Genomic DNA, 19,554 nt, shown 5'->3' with positions numbered 1-19,554 from the left:
TCTTATTTATAACTTCTGTGGTTTATATATTTAGCATTTATTGCCCTTTGGACACAGTGGAGGGCTGACTTCTCTAATAATTGCCTTTCTTCCACCCTGTTGTGAAGGGATTTTTAGAATTTAAACCCAGCAACAATGAAGGAATTTACTGTTCAGGAAATACATTGTCAGAGGTTTAATATAGTGGACTCTTGTTAATTGGGACACATTGAAACCAGTATATTTAGGCCCAGTTAAGTGTCTGTCTCAACTAGCAGAATTTTAATGGAGGTAGTTAAAAAGGTGTAAAAAAGATAAACTACCATATAACTGAGTAATTATGTATTTAGAGCAAGTAGAGAACAAATTACAAGACTATCAGTACTACTGGTTGGTTGATATCTGTCTTGAAGGACAACGGTTGATGATTATTGTCACAAGCCTGGGCAGAAGTATGGAGATCTTGAGATGCCCGGTTGTCAAGATTTCCTCCCAGCCTCATCAGTTCAAATGAAAGCTCATGAAGCAGTAGGATTGGCACCAGCTTGGCTGCAGGAGCTGCCGGAAGGATGTTCAATGATGTCCAACTGCCTTATTAGGGGCTCCACTCTGGATTTGCTTTCTGGGTTTACTCCCGTAGTGAGTTAGCAGTTCCGAATTGTCTTATTTCTTGCCAGCTATCAGTGACGAAAGCCACTGCTTTTTGAACACAAACACATGTAACTGATGCTATTCAAAAACTGCATTGAGTACGGTATAGTGTTTAATGGCCACAGAAATGCACGCTTCTTACGCTCGTTAGAAACTTTGACAACAGTTTCCTGCCACAGTTAAGCAGCATTGTGTCCCAAATAAACAACGAGAATCCCAGCTATTTTTTCAGTTAGTTTTTGTTCTGTAAGAGTAGTCCAAAATAAGCTGCTGTCCAATTAACAGATGGCCTGATGAACCGGAATCCACTGTATTTGAAATCATCACTGTGGAAAGAGCTTGGCATTCTTGAGAGCCCCAGATAATTTATCTATGAAACATTGATTTCAGATGTAGAAAAATCATTGACAGGGTAATTTGTTAGATCTGTGACGATTTAGGTCAGGGGTGGGCAAACTTTTTGATTTGTGGGCCACAAAGGGTTCTAAAATTTGACAGTGGGGCCGGACCAGGAGCAGATGGACGGAGTGTTTTGGTAATACACCTCATAAGAGAAAATAAAATATCATGGGATATGTAGAAAACATGTGCTTTAATTTCAATTGAAAATGAACAAATGCATTACAACAAAATATCTGTCTTTGAAGTCCCATGGTATTTAGCTATTTATTGAAATGACTTTTAAAACACTGAAAATTAAATGAATAAAATACAGCTTTTTTTAATAGTAACAGTTATTATTTTAAAGCACTGAAAATTCTGTTATCCTTCAAGATATTATCATCATCACTCTCCTCCTGACTGTCTTTATTTCAAAAACGGTAGGAAATGCAGGTCTACTTGTCCTGCTCCTTCTTATTCAATTGTCCCCTGTGCCAAAACTCAACAGCGACCAGCACAAGGAGAGAACAGTGACAGAGCGCCAGTATGCGGAGCGCGTTATTTGATCTGGAGCGCATTTTTTATTTTGAGAACGTACGTGCACCTGCGCACTACTCATGTCCATCACTTAACAGAAATGACATGTAACATGTAAGGCTTATTGAAAAAATATTTTCAAATGCATTTTTTACATAACACAACAAAGAAACTTATTTTTAATTTCAGTGGGAACAGTGTTGTTGGTCTCCCTTTTTAGCCAGCGCATCAAAGTCTGGATTTAGCTTTGTTGTGGCGATTCTCAGGATGGATCTGAGGTGTTGGTCAGTTAACTTGGATCTGTGGCTGGCTTTGATGATGCTCATGACGCTGAACGCCTGTTCACACAAATAGGTCGAGCCGAACAAAGAGTAAAGCGCAAATGTGGATTAATATGCTGCACCTCAACAAAGGTCAATGTGTAGCGGTGTGCTACATGCTGCGCTAAAATTACGACATGGAGTCAGTAACTGCAGTCAAAGAAAAAAACTTTATTCGAAATCCCCAGCCTCACTTTTAAGCCTCCCTCAACCTGCCCCCCGTGGCGCAGAGGCTCCAAAGCTCTGTGCTTGCAAATCCCCACAGGCTGTCTCCCTTAGCCGGAATGCTGGCTAATTGTGAGCCAGTTTGGATGTGCCAGGAAATGGGTCACCACAAATGTATATAGAGTGCGTCATCTATTGGGAAAACGCCAGAATTGCGGGGAAAAAACGTTAACAAGGTTTACTAATATAATTTCATCAAGTTCTGCGGGCCGGATTAAAAAGCTTAACGGGCCGCATATGGCCCGCGGGCCGTAGTTTGCCCATGCCTGATTTAGGTTGAAGCAGTTCTCATTGAAACCTGAAAACAAAAGGGCAAAAAAAATTATTGAAGACTTACTGGGAGCTTACAATTGTAATTTATTTTTTTAAGGTTACTTTCACAATTTACTGATGCTGAGGTACTGTGTATATTGTATTTCAGTGTGCAGTTTCGTACCACACCACTCAACAGCACAGGTGTTCCTCACATTCTAGAACATGTCGTACTTTGTGGTTCTGAAAAATACCAAGTTAGAGATCCCTTCTTCAAAATGTTGACCCGGTCCCTTTCCACTTTCATGAATGCCTTCACAGGTCAGTATTGATTAATAGTGTGCAAAGTGTGGCTATATCTTAAAAGATAGTTTGATTTGGGACACTTATGAGAATGGGGCTGATAGAATTAATGACTTGACAGCTTCAATGAAAAGTGTATTTGATGTTATTTTTCCTTTTGGTCATTTTTCCTTTTAGCAAGTGACTACACAATGTATCCATTTTCCACCCAAAATTCAAAGGATTTTCAGAATCTACTTTCTGTGTACCTTGATGCTGTCTTCTTTCCTTGCCTAAGAGAATTGGACTTCTGGTAAGATATAGAATAAAGGAAGCAATTGATATTCATTGAGCATACTTTGTATATATTCTTGTACATATTTTAAATATGTGGTATTTGGTTTTATTTGTCTTCAGGCAAGAAGGGTGGAGGTTGGAGCACGAAACCCCCAGTGATCCATCATCACCCCTTGTTTTTAAAGGAGTTGTGTTCAATGAAATGAAAGGTGTATTTGTAAGTCTTCATAATTTGTAATTTAACATGAACACCAGGCCCATTTCTAGTATTGTAATGCAAAATAACATTTTATAGAAAAAGCCTCTACATTTGTTAACCCAATGCTGCAAAATATGTGCATAGTGTTTTAATGGGCTTCAATTTAACTGATTTGATTGTGTGAACTTACAGACGTTTGGTCTATTGTTGAATTACGAAAGCTAAATTTACTGGGTTGGTGTAAATAAATGGTAGTTTAGTGGGCTAGCTAAGCATGGTTAAAATATACAGTGCTTATAAAAAATAGTCACCCCCCCCCCCCTCCACCCCATGTTTGTTGTTTTACAACATTGAATCACAGTGGGGTTATTTGGGATTTTTTGACACTGATCAACAGAAAAGACTCTTGTGTCAAGATGAAAACAAATTTCTACAAATCAGTCTAAATTTACTATAATTACTAAACACAAAATTTGATTGCATAATTACTCACCCCCATCAAGTCTGTATTTAGTAGATGCACTTTTGGCAGCAATCAGCCTTGATTCTGTATGGATAGATCTCTATCAGCTTTGCACATCTGAACACTGCAAATTTTCTCCATTCTCCTTAACAAAACTCCTCAAATTCCATTAGATCGTGGGGGATTGTGAGCAAACAGCCCTTTTCAAGCCCAGCCACACATTCTCAATTGAACTGAGGTCTAGACTCTGATCTGGCCACTCCAAGACATTAACTTTGTTGTTTTTAAGGCATTTCTGTGTAGCTTTGGCTTTATACTTGGGATCATTGTCTTGCTGGAAAACAAGTCTTCTCCCAGGTCGCAGTTCACTTGCGTACTGCTTCAGCTTTTCTGCCAGGATTTCCCCTGTATTTTGCTGCATTCATTTTACCCTCTACCTTCAAAAGCCTTCCAGTGCCCACTGCAATGAAGCATTCCCATGGCATTATGCAGCCAACACCATGCTTCATGGTAGAATGGTGTGTTTTTGATGTGCAGTGTTTGGCTTATGCCAAACGTAGCATTTAGTCTGATGGCCAAAAAGCTCAATTTAGGTTTTATCAGAGCAAAAGAACCTTCTCCCAGCTGACTTCAGTGTCTCCCACATGCCTTCTGGCAAACTAGTGGAGATTTCATGTGTTTTTTTTTCAACTGTTGCTTTCCATTTGCCACTTCAATAAAGCTGCGACTAGTATAGCACCCGGGCAACAGTTGTTGTATACATAATTTCTGCCACCTTAGCCACTAAAGCTTGTAACTCCTCCAGAGCTGTCGAAGGTCTCTTGGTGGCCTCTCTCATTACTCCTCTTCTTGCATGGTTACTCAGTCTTTGAGAATGGCTTGCATTTACAGCTGTGCCATATTTTTTCCATTTCTTGACTCTTGAATTAGCTGTACTCTAAGGGGTATTCAGTGACTTAGAAATTTTATTGTATCCATCTCCTGACGTGCTTTTCAATAAACTTTCCGTGGAGTTACTTGGAGTGTTCTTTTGGCTTTGTGGTGTAGCTTTTGCCAGGATACTGGCTCACCAACGGGTGGACCTTCCAAATACAGGTGTATTTTTACTACTATCAATTGAAACACCTTGACTACACATCGTGATCTCCATTAACTAATTATGTGACTTCTAAAATCAGTTGGCTTCACCTGTGATTGATTAGTGTATCATATTAAAGGGAGTAAATACTTATGCAATCAATTATTTTGTTTTTTATTTGTAATTAATTTAGATCACTTTGTAGAGATCTGTTTTTACTTTGACATGAGTCTTTTTCTGTTGATCAGTGTCAAAAGAAGACAAAGTAAAACCACTGATTCGATGTTGTTAAACAATGAAACATGAAAACTTTCGAGGGGGGAGAAATACTTTTATAGGCACTGTATATTTGGCTTAAGCTTTTGTTTGTATGAGTACGAGTAGTCTTTAAGATTGATTTTATTTGAAGTATATATTGCGGTGTACTTCAAGTAACTTTCAGATTGTAAACATCGAACATCATTGGGCACATGTTGAAGGTTTGAGCAGCTTTCTAATTTAAATGTAGGTATATCTAAAATCACGGAACTGTAAACAACTGACCTCTCAGGTTTTGAACATTTGAATTTTTCCATATATAAGTAACTAACTTTTCTTTTGGCAACACACCCAAATTGCTGGTGGAACGCAGCAGATCAGGCAGCTTGAATTTCCAGCATTTGCAGATTTCCTCATGTTTGACTTTTCTTTTAGTTTGCTTGTTAGCAAACTGCGGGTTAACATTTTATTCTGCTATTTGCATCATCTGTATTTTTGTTTCAGGCAAACAATGAGAATCTGTATGGTCAGCATCTACAGAACAAGCTTCTGCCTGATCATACCTACTCGGTGATATCTGGAGGTGATCCTTTGCAAATACCCAAGCTTACATGGGAAGAATTAAAGCACTTTCATGCCATACATTACCATCCTAGTAATGCAAGGTATACCTGAGAGCCATATTAAAATACTGTGAGCACTTGTGAGCCACCTCAATGTATAACACTACATCCATTTATCAGTTGGAGGATGAATCCAGTTGAAATAATTTTAAATCACTACCATCCCTTCAGGACCCCAACTTATCCCAGTCACTACTGTCCTCTGGAGGATTTTAGGATGCTGTGAATTTTTTCTTTTTTTGACAACTTAATATTTTCATTTAAGTAAACAATTTATTTTACACCATTCCATATATTTGTTTGTTCTTGGGTCTTGTTCTTGTTCTCTAGCCTATCATTTGTTTTCTTTCGGGATGCTCTACTGAACACAAAAGTCAAGTTGCCAAGCTCACATTTTGTCACAATGGTTAGCAATGCTATGTATCTATGAGCACAACTTATTGATTGAGCATAGTTATTAGTACGAATTATATAATTAGTATACCCTATCCTCGTTATATGTGGGGAATACATTCCTCGCACTGATTCCTGGGTCAGAACAACAAATCACACCATTCCCCTTTGCCTCCTAACATCAAACCTTCTTTGGATCCAGTTTGCCAAAACATCTTAGACCCCCATGTCCAAATTTCATATTCAAATTTATGAGGCAGGACCTTGTCAAATACTGTCTTACCTTCACAATTTTCTTAGTAACTCCCATAGAAGTTACTAAGCCATCCTAACTCCCCGAATCAGCCCCATCCTTTCCAAGTAATTATAAATCCCATCCCAAAGGTTTTTTTCTTGATAGTTTCTGAAGAAAGGCTCAGTAGTGTGAAGTTTCTCACTGATCCCTTCCAAGCTTCCTGAATGGGGGAACAATATTAGTCACCTACCAGTTTTCTGCTATTTCATCTCTAATAGCTTTTTCAACCCTAGTGTCTCTTCACACCTTAGGGTGGATCTCATCAGTCCATGGGGAATTGTTCAATGTGCATCAAATCTCTGACATTTCCTCTATTCTGATACATGCATGTTCCTTTCAGCGTACATCTTTCCTGACTCACCATCCTCCTCATCCTTGGTGGATACTGATTCAAAGTGTTAATTTAGGACTCCACAAGTGTCACCTGGCTCCCTTTTAGTCCCTGTGGGAGCTGCTCCTTCCCTCGCTACTCTGTTGTTTGCTAATATATTTACAAAAGGCTTTGGGTGTTTGAGAGAACTGGTTAACGAGAAATAATTGGGGGAAATAACATTGAGGGATTTGTTTGGTTCTAAACTATAGACTGGGTGGTCTCATACACTGAAACATGAAAAAATGAATCTGCTGACCATAGTATATATTAAAAATTATGCTTACTGATGTAATTGGAACATCTTGCAAATAAACTATAAAACTGTAAATTACTTAAGACTAATTATTGAACGCCATACTTTGCTACCCAGTTGCTGATTACAACTGTCATTGTAAATGTTGATATTGTCTAATGCAAATTATATTCCAATGTTGCGTGTATCAAGTCTTCAAGAAGGTTAAATTTATAGTGGATTTGTTGGAAATTTATGATCCAGAAGTGAGTGTTCTTTAATATGCAAGGAATATATATGCTGACAAGGTTTAGCAATGTAGCATCCATAATTAGCACCACCTTAAGTTTTTGCTTTGTTTTCTGAACAGGCTTTCCTTCTCATTCCTTTTCTGGCTATGGTATGCTTCTAATTTTGCATCTTGCCGTTCTGGACTTTAGTTTGAACTATGAGACCAAGTTTTCAGGCATGATAATAAGACAGAATTCTGTCCTCAGTGCAATGCATTTCATTCCATCATATTTTCCCGTACTTTATACTACTCCCCAGCTCCAAATGGCCACTTCAGATTATCTCAGATAATCTCTTCAGATTAGACATGTCTCTGAGTTTGGCTCTGCAGGCAGACTTCCCCCACACCCTCTCGTGTTATGGGGGGTTGCATTCCCAGTAAACCATCCATATTGTGATTTTCTGTAATGTGAAATAACATCTGTGCATTCTTCAAAAATACGTGCTAGAAGTAAGAATTGATACACAAATTCAGTGAAAGTGAATTTTCTTTGGTATCACTGATCTTTGGCTAGTGATTTGTGACTTCCACAAGGGTGAATTTCCATTGCTTGAGCTGCTAGAACGCAGTGTTCACCTGTACTCATGGAGGTATCTTGGGTACCCTTGTCGAAAAAGTTCAGTCAATTAAAATCTTAGCAGTACTTTGTTGAAATTCTAACAGCTCTGTTTTTGCAACTTGCCCATTTTAGGTTTTTTACCTATGGTGATCTCCCCCTGGAACAACATCTTAAGCAAATCCAAGAAGAGGCACTTTGCAAATTCCAAAGAATTGAACCTGGCACCTCAGTTCCCAAACAGGTGCGCTGGAGTGAACCAGTAAGTAAAGGAACCATCATTCTGACGGCTCTAATCAAGTTAAACACCAGTACACATTTAATAGTTGTAATAGTAATCCACACTCGGAGCAAGAAGGCTGCGAGTGAACTGCTGATTTTTCGGAGCGAAGGGCGGGTTAAAGAGAGTTGAGACAGCACAGGCACGTAATGTCAGCCAGTAGAGCGCGAAAGGTTTAAAAAGAAGATTGCCATATCCAGTGGGCAGCAGTGTGAGAGACAGCAGAGTTGTAGAGCTTTGGCTCAACGGGACAAGGTGAGGTAGGAATTATGTGTGTGAGGCCAGTTTTCTGTGCTCGGTGTCAGATGTGGGGGGTCCTGGAATCTCCCAGCCTCCCAAACGGCCATATCTGCATCAGGTGTGTTGAGCTGCAGTTCCTGAGGGACTGAGTTAGGGATCTGGAGATGCAGCTCAATGACCTTCGCCTAGTCAGGAAGAGCAAGGAGGTGATAGAGGGGAGTTATAGACAGGTGATCACACCAGGGCCACGGAATACGGACGAGTGGGTCACAGTCAGGAGGGGGAAGGGGAAGAGTCAAGGGTTTAGATGGGGTGGAGTTTGTTAGGTGTGTTCAAGAAGGTTTCTTGACACAATATGTAAATAAGCCTACAAGAGGAGAAGCTGTACTTGATCTGGTATTGGGAATTGAACCTGGTCAGGTGTCAGATCTCTCAGTGGGAGAGCATTTTGGAGACAGTGATCGTAATTCTATCTCCTTTACAGTAGCATTGGAGAGAGATAGGAACAGACAAATTAGAAAAGTGTTCAATTGGATTAAGGGGAATTATGAGGCTATCAGGCAGGAAATTGGAGGCTTGAATTGGAAACGTGTTCTCAGGGAAAAGTATGGAAGAAATGTGGCAAATATTCCGGGGATATTTGTGTAGAGTTCTGTATACAGAGTTCTGTATAGAGTTCCAGTGAGGCAGGGAATTTATGGTAGGGTACAGGAACCATGGTGTACAAAGGCTGTAATAAATCTAATCAAGAAGAAAAAAGAAGCTTACTGAAGGTTCAGAGAACTAGGTAATGTTAGAGATCTAGATTATAAGGCTACCAGGAAGGAAATTAGGAGAGCCAGCAGTGGCTTTGAGAAGGCTTTGGCGGGCAGAATTAAGGAAAATCCAAAGGCCTTATGCAAGTATGTGAAGAGCAAGAGGATAAGACGTGAAAGAATAAGACCTATCAAGTGTGACAATGGGAAAGTGTGTAAGGAATCAGAGGAAATAGCAGAGGTACTTAATGAATACCTTACTTAGTATTCACTATGAAAAAGGTGAAAAAAGTGATTGTAGTGATGACTTGCAGCAGACTGATAAGTTTGAGCATGTAGATATTAAGGAAGAGGATGTGCTGGAGCTTTTGGAAAGCATCAAGTTGGATAAGATACTGGGACTGGAAGAAATGATACCAGGCTACTATGGGAGGCGAGGGAAGAGGTTGCTGAGGCTCTGGCGATGATCTTTGCATCATCAGTGAGGATGGGAGAGGTTCCAGAGGATTGGAGGGTTGCAGATGTTGTTTCTTTATTCAAGAAAGGGAGTAGAAATATCCCAGGAAATTATAGGCCAGTGAGTCTAACCTCAGTGGTTGGTAAGTTGATGGAGAAGATCCTGAGAGGCAGGATTTATGAACATTTGGAGAGGCGTAATATGGAGTAGTCAGCATGGCTTTGTCAAGGGCAGGTTGTGCCTTACAAACCTGATTGAATTTTTTGAGGATGTGACTAAACACATTGATGAAGGAAGAGCAGTAGATGTAGTGTATATGGATTTCAGCAAGGCATTTGATAAGGTACCCCATGCAAGGCTTATTGGGAAAGTAAGGAGGCATGGTATCCAAGGGGGCATTGCTTTGTGGATCCAGAACTGGCTTGCCCACAGAACGCAAAAAGTGGTTGTAGACAGGTCATATTCTGCATAGAGGTCGGTCACCAGTGGAGTGCCTGAGGGATCTGTTCTGGGACCGTTACTCTTCGTGATTTTTATAAATGACCTGCATGAGGAAGTGGAGGGATGGGATAGTAAGTATGCTGATGATACAAAGGTAGGAGGTGTTGTGGATAGTGTGGAGGGCTGTCAGAGGTTACAGCTGGACATTAATAGGATGCAAAACTGGGCTGAAAAGTGGCAAAAGGACTTCACTAACCAACATGGGCCATTGAATAATGTTAAGTACATATACAGTAGTGCCAATAACTCCGAACCTCCATCCAAATAATTAAGGATAATATAAGTAATGTTTAGGAAAAGACAATTCAACTCATATGAAAATGTTGAATAAATGGTCTCCAAGTTTCTTCAAATTTAACTGAAGCGTCAAAAACAACACTTCTAATTTTTTCTAAGCTCAAACAAGAAATAGTTTGAGAAAACCACTGAAATATAGTTGGAGGATTAATTTATTTCCAATTCAATAGAATAGATCTTCTAGCCATTAGTGTAACAAATGCAATCATTCGTCGAGATGAAGAGGATAGACAACTATTATCCACCATTGGTAAACCAAATATTGCAGTAACAGGATGTGGTTGGATATTAATATTCAAAACCCTTGAAATAATACTGAAAATATCTTTCCAATAATTTTGTAAACAAGGGCAAGACCAAAACATATGGGTTAATGAGGCAACATCAAAATGACATCTGTCACAGGTTGAATTAACAAAAGAATAAAATTGAGCAAGTTTATCCTTAGACATATGAGCTCTATGTACAACCTTAAATTGTATTAGAGCATGTTTAGCACAAATAGAGGACGAATTAACTAATAGTAACATTTTCTCCCATTGCTCAGTGGAGCAAAAGAACTTCAACCCAGATAAGTGGGAGGTACTTCATTTTGGTAGGTCAAATATGATGGCAGAATATAGTATTAATGGTAAGACTCTTGGCAGTGTGGAGGATCAGAGAGATCTTGGGGTCCAAGTCCATAGGACGCTCAAAGCAGCTAAGCAGGTTGACTCTGTGGTTAAGAAGGCGTATGGTGTATTGGCCTTCACCAATCATGGAATTGAATTTAGGAGCCGAGAGGTAATGTTGCAGCTACATAGGATCCTGGTCAGACCCCATTTGGAGTACTGTGCTCAGTCCTGGTCTTTTCACCACAGGAAGAATGTGGAAGTCATAGAAAGGGTGCAGAGGAGATGTACAAGGATGTTGCCTGGATTGGGGAGCATGCCTTATGAGAATAGGTTGAGTGAACTCGGCCTTTTCTCCTTGAGCGAAGGAGGATGAGAGGTGACCTGATAGAGTTGTACAAGATGATAAGAGGCATTGATCGTGTGGATAGTCAGAGGCTTTTTCCCAGGGCTGAAATGGTTGCCACAAGTGGACACAGGTTTAAGGTGCTGGGGAGTAGGTACAGAGGAGATGGCAGGGCTAAGTTTTTTACTCAGAGAGTGATGAGTGCAAGGAATGGGCTGCCATCAATGGTGGTGAAGGCAGATCCGATAGGATCTTTTAAGAGGCTTTTAGATAGGTACATGGAGCTTAGTAAAATAGAGGGCTTTAGGTAAGCCTAGTAATTTCTAAGGTGGGGACATGTTCAGCACAACTTTGTGGGCCGAAGGGCCTGTATTGCGCTGTAGGTTTCCTATGTTTCTGTGTTTCTATTGCCGTTAGTTTTGGCTTGTACTTGGCAAGTTTGATTGTCCTGAGATAACTTGACCTTTGCTGATACCAGATTATTCTCAATGAATGGACCCTCATTTTGAGACTGATCATATTCTGTATACTCAATTGAACAAAAGTATTATCGTAATATATAGCCTGTTAAATTGCTCAAGGATTTTTCAGTTAAATACCTCTCCTTCAAAATTCTAGGGTGTATACACTCAGTTGACTTTTTTTTCCCTGTTCACAATCCCAGTTATTGTGTACGGCATTGATCTTTATAACACACCACTATGAAGATTAAAGAATAGCTTTATTTGGCACATGTACTGTACATCAGAATATGAACACATACCGTGAAATGTGTTAGTCGCATCAGCGACAAACACAGTCTGAATAAGTACTGGGGGCATCCTGTTAGTGTGGGCGTCCTGTTAGTGTTGCCATGCTTCTGGTGCCAACCTGGCATGCCCACAACTTACTGATTCTAACCTGTACCTGTGCATTCTTTGGATGTGGGAAGCAACACGAGCACCCAAACTCTCACATTCATGGGGAGAACATACAAGCTCCTTACAGAAACTGATGGGAATTGAACCCTGATCACTAGAGTTGTAATATCATTACATTAACCGCTATGGTACCATGCTACCTACCAGGGAGATCTTCCACTAAGAAAAGGACCTGTTTATTCCCAAAGATTTTTGTGATTGACATCCAGAATCCACACTTCTATCTAATTGCAAATGCTGTAATTTTGTTAATGATGGGTTGTATTGTAATTTATTAACGACTGTCTGAAAAATTCAAATATGCGTTAATTTATTCCCCTTACCAGTCTTGAGTTATTTTTGTAAATCATGGTTTCCCTTTTCGTAAATTCATAGCAACTGTCTCTATAACTTTCAAAGATTTCAAAGGTACATTTAACGTCGGAGAAAAATGTATACAATATACATCCTGAAATGCTTGCAACACACACAAAATGCTGGTGGAACGCAGCAGGTCAGGCAGCATCTATAGGGAGAAGCGCTGTCGACATTTCGGGCCTGAAATGCTGCTTCTTAGTAACCATCCACGAAAACAGAGGAGTGCCCCAAAGTATAGAGGACAGTTAAATGTTGGAACCCCAAAGTACCCCCCCCCCCAGCACCCTCCCTCCCACACATAAGCAGCAGCAAACAACAATTCCTCTCCCCCCAGAGGCAAAAAAAGCATCAGCACCTGCCACTGCTCACTCAAGCATGAGCAAGGCAACAGCAAAGACATAGACTTGCAGTTACCCCAACAATTACATTGTTCACTCGGCATTCAACATACCACAGGCTCTCTCTCTCCCTAATAAGGGAGAAAGAGGTGTCTCTGTTTCACTTTCTAAATATTATGTTATCACTTCCTTAAGGAAATATATTCCAGAATATTCCCTCGCAGTGGCATTTACAGACTATAGGTCTGTAGTTATCTGTTCTTTCTCTCCCTCCCACCCTCTCTCTCTCTCTCCCTCCCTCCCTCTCTCCCTCCCTCTCTCTCCCTCCCTCCCTCTCTCTCTCTCCCCCCTTTCTTAAATGGTGGGGTTAGATTTCAGCGCAGAACCACTGGAGGTGGAATATTTCGTGGATTGTGCAGCCAAGTAAAATATCCTGTCACTAAACAAGAGAGTAGACAACCTTATCAAGATATAGTATATTATTTACATGAGAAAGTCTGCAGATGCAGAAAATCCAAAGGAACACACACACAAAATGCTAGAGGATCTTAGCAGGTTAGACAGCATCTATGGAAATGAGTAAAAGTCAAAATTTCAGGCTTGGATTTTTTTTTCAGGATTGTAATATTCAAGAATATTGCTTATATGCTCCCTTTCTTGATAAGGAAGTCAACTTTTTTGTTGTCTGTTACTGTTCAAGTTTGCTGATCCCTGTTTTCTCATCGTGCTGGGCAGGGCTGGCAATACTTGAGAAGTATTGAACTGCTCTGTTGTCCTGAAATGCACCTGTATAAATGAAAACTCTTAAACCACAAATACAGAGAATATTGGAAGAGCCTTATAGAAGTGCTGTTTAAAAGTTGGATTTTATTACGGTATGACGACAGAATTATGGTTGCATCAACTTATGCCTGATTAAACTGGGTTTGCTGTACTTTAGTAAAGAAATTAATCCTAAAGAGGCAATATAAGAACAAAAGATCAATGGTAGAGCTTGCCTGACATTTTCATCTTGTTGTTCAATGTTAAGTACTCTATAATTGTTGTGAAATTATTTACTCGAATAATTGTAGTGCATTTTTTATTGTTTCTGTTGTGGCACTTGTTTTCCTGCAGAGGGAGTATCATGTTCCTTGTGGGTCAGACTCAATGGCTCCTGATCCTGCTAAGCAAACCATGTACAGTGTGAGCTACTTGTTGGGCGAGTGAGTATGTTGCACTCTTATATCTGTCTTACTACACACGTTAAACTGTCTTGGTAACATCCTCATGAAACCTTTCCTGCATCATTTCCAGCTTGATTCCTGTAAGCTGGAAGGCCAGAAGCATATACAATAATCAAGCCAGATTTTGCCAACAACTTGTAAAACTGTAACATTACATCCCAACTCCTATATATCAACTGCAACAGTTTCAGATGATCAAACATCCAGACAGACAGATGGACATACTTTATTGATCCCGAGGGAAACTGGGTTTCGTTGCGGTTGCACCAACCAAGAATAGTGTAGAAATATAGCAAAATAAAACCAGAAATAATTAAATAATAATAAGTAAATTATGCCAAATGGAAATAAGTCCAGGACCAGCCTATTGGCTCAGGGTGTCTGACACTCTGAGGTAGGAGTTGTAAAGTTTGATGGCCCCAGGCAGGAATGATTTCCTGTGACGCTCAGTGTTGCATCTCAGTGGAATGAGTCTGTGGCTGAACATACTCCCGTGCCTAACCAGTACATTATGGAGTGGATGGGAGACGTTGTCCAAGATGGCATGCAACTTGGACAGTATCCTCTTTTCAGACACCACCGTCAGAGAGTCCAGTTCCACCCCCACAACATCACTGGCCTTGCGAATGAGTTTGTTGATTCTGTTGGTGTCTGCTACCCTCAGCCTGCTGCCCCAGCACACAACAGCAAGCATGATAGCACTGGCCAGCACAGTCTCGTAGAACATCCTTGGCATCGTCCGGTAGATGTTAAAGGACCTCAGTCTCCTCAGGAAATAGAGACAGCTCTGACCCTTCTTGTAGACAGCCTCAGTGTTCTTTGACCAGTCCAGTTTATTGTCAGTTCGTATCGCCAGGTACTTGTAATCCTCCACCATGTCCACACTGACACTTCGGATGGAGGCAGGGGTCACTGGTGCCTTAGCCCTCCTCAGGTCCACCACCAGCTCCTTACTCTTTTTCACATTAAGCAGCAGATGATTCTGCTCACACCGTGTGACAAAGATTCCCACCGTAGCCCTGTACTCAGCCTCATCTCCCTTACTGATGCATCCAACTATGGCAGAGTCATCAGAAAACTTCTGAAGATGGCAAGACTCTGTGTTGTAGTTGAAGTCCGAGGTGTAGATGGTGAAGAGAAAGGGAGACAGGACAGTCCCCTGTGGAGCCCCAGTGCTGCTGATCACTCTGTCTGACACACAGTGTTGCAAGCGCATGTACTGTGGTCTGCCAGTCAGGTAATCAATAATCCATTACACCAGGGAAGCATCCACCTGCATCACTGTCAGCTTCTCACACATCAGAGCAGGGCGGATGGTGTTGAACACACTGGAGAAGTAAAAAAAAAATGACCCTCACAGTGCTGGCCGGCTTGTCCAGGTGGGCATAGACACGGTTCAGCAGGTAGAGGATGCATCCTCAACTCCTAGTCAGGGCTGGTAGGTGAACTGGAGGGGGGGTCTAAGTGTGGCCTAACTATAGGCCACACTTAATCCCCAATCTTTTCCATTCTTTTTTCTACCTTCCTCCTCAATTTTTCATTTTAGATTTCATTCACCATCTCCTGTCCCCCTCAATCACCAACGTGACAGGTTTCATTTAGTGTCTCCTGATTGCCCCCATGGGTCATAGACCTTTTAATTTCTGCTACTCTGAACTTTCTTTACAAAACTAATTATTTTTACCTGCATCTTTTCCCAATTGCCATAAAAGAACCTGGAACTATTTAACTTTTTTTTTCAGTGGAAACTGGCAGATGGTGAATATTTCTAGTATTTTACGTAGAAGATTACAACACAATATGGGCTCATTGGCCCTTGATGTTGTACTAACCTCATAAACTACTTTTAAGATCAATCTAGTCCATGCCTCCTACAAAGCCATTTTTCTATCATTCATGTGCCTAATGTAACTGGTGTTACCACTAACTTAGCAGGAAAAAAAATACTACCTCCAACATCTGAATTTTGTTTTTATTTCATGTTTCCACCACATGCAGTATTTTGCTTTGTATAAAGATTAATGAATTGACAATATGTTGAAATATTAATCTCATCCTTTAGTCTGAAAAATCTTCTACTAAATTTTTCACACTAAAGTGTGCTGGATTAAAGGAGTTTTACCACAACTAGTTTTACAGCAACACAAAGCATTTCATATTAAAAGCTTTAATGTATTATATTAATTGCATATTGCCTAAAATGTTTTTAAATGTATTTCCATAGCATCACCGATACTTTTGAAACGTTCGTCCTAAGTCTTATATCATCTTTACTGGTTTCTGGACCCAATTCCCCCTTTTATAAAGCATTGATTGATGCCAGGATTGGCACAGACTTTGCTCCTGTTGTTGGGTAAGATTAGTTTTCCTATTTATTTAGTACTTTTAAACTGTTAGCCACTAGCTTGTTTATAATGTATTTCACAGTTGCTTAAGAAAATTATGTTTGGTTTTCCAGATATGATGGGAGCACAAGAGAGGCTTGCTTTAGTATTGGGCTGCAAGGCATCGCAAAAGAAGACATGAAAACTGTGAAGCAGATCATTGAGAAAGTAATTGACGAAGTAATTGAGTGCGTAACCTACTCCATAAACATAATGTATAGTTTAATTACAGTGATGCAATGTGTTAGAGTTTAAAAAATATGATTTGCACAGATGATGCTGCCCCAGTATGTTCCTGTATCGTCTTCAGTACTAAAAACACAATACTGCAGTGATGACAGTCCCTTCCTTACTAGATGGAAGGCTTGTGCTCTTCTGAATACTTCGGTATTCAAAGTTCAAAGTACATTTATTAATTATGTATACCATATACAACCTTGAGATTCATCTTACAGACAGCCACAAAATAAAGAAACACAATAGATCCATGAACAAACCCACATCACAAAAAACATCCAATTTGCAAAAAAAGAACAAATTTTGCGAACAATAAAAAAAAGTTTAAAAAAAAACGCAGACCACAGAGTCACCAAAAGTGAGACCACAGCCATGAAACCAGTTCAGCATTGAGGCAAGTGCCTATAGCTGCAGTCCACAGCTGCAGACTCACTTCAGCAGTAAGGCGATTAAAACCTCACGGTATAGTGAACTGAACATTGTTCATCCTTCTTTCTTGGCCTCGACCCTCAAATCAGTTAAATATCGGTTTATTTCTTACTTTTGGGCCCAGGTTCTGCTGCTCCAATCTGGCCCCAAGTTTCAATCCAGCCTGAAGTCCACTCCAGCAATAGCTACCACGGCAGTACCTACGTTCTCAGCAGCTCAATTCACTAAATCCTTCAGGATACTGCAAAAACGCCAGGTTGTATGGACAGTTCAAAAGCACAATTCCTGAAGAGAAATTACAGTGATCATAGTCCAGTAAAAAATATATTTAGTAGGATAGTTAGTAGTATTGTTAGCCACCCACAAAATGTCGCTGTGTCTCACCAGCACCATCCTGCTCCTTTTATGTATGTTGATGACGTTGGTCACTTGTTCTGTTGACAAGATGTCATATAGTCTCTGTGTGATTTCATAAATTCTCGGTGCAACTAAATTTCTAGACCTAACAATAATAAGTAAATGAGGAAAAACTGACTTCCCTGTAATCTCCCAATAATCTATTACTTTGATTGGCATCATCACTGCACTACTGTAGTGGTTAGCACAACGCTTTATAGTACAGGCAGCCCAGGGCTCAATTCACATTACATACTGCCTTTAAGGAGTTTAGGCGTGAGTTCCCTCCGGGTGCTCTGGTTTTCTCCCACAGTCCAAAGACCTACTGGTTAGTAGGTTAATTGGTCATTGTAAATTGTCCTGTGATTAGGTTAAGATTAAATCGGGGATTGCTGTGCGAACATGGTTCAGAGAGCTGGAAGGGCCTGTGCCATGCTGTATCTCTCAATAAATAAAGAGACTTGATGGAGTATAGAAGGATGGGAGTTCGGAATCTGATTTAAACATACTGGATATTGAAATACCTGTATAGTGTAGACATAGAGGGGATGTTTCCATTAAGAGCAGAGTCTAGGATCTAAGGGCACATTTTCCAAATAAACAAGATGACTTTTTAAAACTGAGCTGAGGTAGAATTTCTTCATGAGAGGGTGGTGAACTTGTGGAATTTATTGCCATAGAGGGCCATGGAGCCTAAGTCATTTGGTGTACTTAAGGTAGAAAAAGATAGGTAGGTGGTTGGTAAAGGGATTACGAGAAAAAGGCAGTAGAATGGAGTTGGAAAAAAAATGTCTGTCATGATTGAACGGCAGAGCACTCATTGGATCAAATGGCCTAATTTTGCTCAATATCTTGTGGTCGTCTTTCTTTGGCAATCAAATGCTTGTTTTCAATCAAACACTATGCCCTCTAGACTTAGACAAGTCCATCTACTGTCTACCCTGTGCATGCCCATGTCATAAATATTTCCTTGAGTGTTAACTTTCATGTGTAACATTTCATAGAACCATAGAACATTACAGCACAGAAACAGGCCTTTTGGCCCTTTTTGGATGTGCCTTTTTTTCTAAATTAATTTTTTCATCTTTTTTTCTAAATTAAAAGGAAAGGATTTGAGGAAGAGAGAATAGAAGCACTCCTACACAAGATTGAAATTCAGTTGAAACACCAGACCACCAATTTTGGCCTCGCATTAGCATCAGTAAGTTGATGTTTACTTTATCCACATGATGGCGTCTGAGCCACATTAGTGTGTACTGTGTATAATATTGTGAATGTGCCACTAGGGGGTGGTATAATTAAAGTTAATGCAGTCTCTAATAGCAATTGCTATGATGCAAACATGTCTATTGTGAACTGATTGAAATAATCATTTTTAAAGTGAATTATTTCTTGTACTGTTAAAGTAATAAAATTGACTAACAGTGCTGAATATTTTCATGCTGAACAAATAATATGGTGTCATCGCTTTTAGGTGCATACAATTAGTCTGGCTTCAGAGTTGCTGAGTAATTGCAGAAATTTATGTATGACTGCTGTTAAATATAATAAACACGTTTTTATTGGGATAATTGAATTCAGGAATCACACGTGAATGCAATTTGCCCATGGAAGGCTGGCTGGTGTGAGCAAAATTGGATGGACAGGCAGTTTGCATGTTCTTGGGATGTCGTAACTCATTAAAATGATTTTGAGGTTGCTTCTTTCCATCAATGTACCCCTTCATTTTGATGCCTCCAAGCTCTTTTTGGACCTTGGTTAATATGCTGCTGAAAAGCAGTATCTATTGGACTGAACAGGAGGAGCACTCAAGTGTGCTCACTAATGGCCCAGATAGTATCAGTTCAAAATGTACATTTGGCAAAAATTTAAATTGATGGATTGGGCAACACCATCCCATTATTCTGCTCCATACTGCTTTCTTCCTTACTCGATTGTCAGTTTAACTGAGAAATGAACTCAAAATATCTGGATTGCATTTCCATTTAAATCTGCTGGAAACTGCAGCCACAAATCTCTTTTTGCCACCCCTCTTCCCTATCTGTCAAAAAGTTGTAATTGGATACAAGATCAAGAAAATGACTTGTCAATTGT

General features: G+C 40.0%; 1 protein-coding gene across 1 annotated transcript in view; it reads left to right on the top strand.

Annotated features, from left to right (window-relative positions):
* Positions 1-19,554, top strand: part of pitrm1 (pitrilysin metallopeptidase 1) — a 55,807-nt gene that overhangs the window by 5,650 nt on the left and 30,603 nt on the right. Inside the window, exons 4-12 of the mRNA XM_059971915.1 lie at positions 2,515-2,666; positions 2,826-2,940; positions 3,045-3,141; positions 5,427-5,587; positions 7,822-7,948; positions 13,905-13,993; positions 16,239-16,367; positions 16,473-16,586; positions 18,565-18,661. Coding sequence (XP_059827898.1) covers positions 2,515-2,666; positions 2,826-2,940; positions 3,045-3,141; positions 5,427-5,587; positions 7,822-7,948; positions 13,905-13,993; positions 16,239-16,367; positions 16,473-16,586; positions 18,565-18,661 — 1,081 coding nt within the window. The remainder of the gene's footprint in view (positions 1-2,514; positions 2,667-2,825; positions 2,941-3,044; positions 3,142-5,426; positions 5,588-7,821; positions 7,949-13,904; positions 13,994-16,238; positions 16,368-16,472; positions 16,587-18,564; positions 18,662-19,554) is intronic.

The sequence above is a fragment of the Hypanus sabinus genome, chromosome 6, assembly GCF_030144855.1.
Source record: "Hypanus sabinus isolate sHypSab1 chromosome 6, sHypSab1.hap1, whole genome shotgun sequence".
Taxonomy (NCBI): Eukaryota; Metazoa; Chordata; class Chondrichthyes; order Myliobatiformes; family Dasyatidae; genus Hypanus; species Hypanus sabinus.
This window is presented reverse-complemented; position numbering and strand designations above follow the sequence as displayed.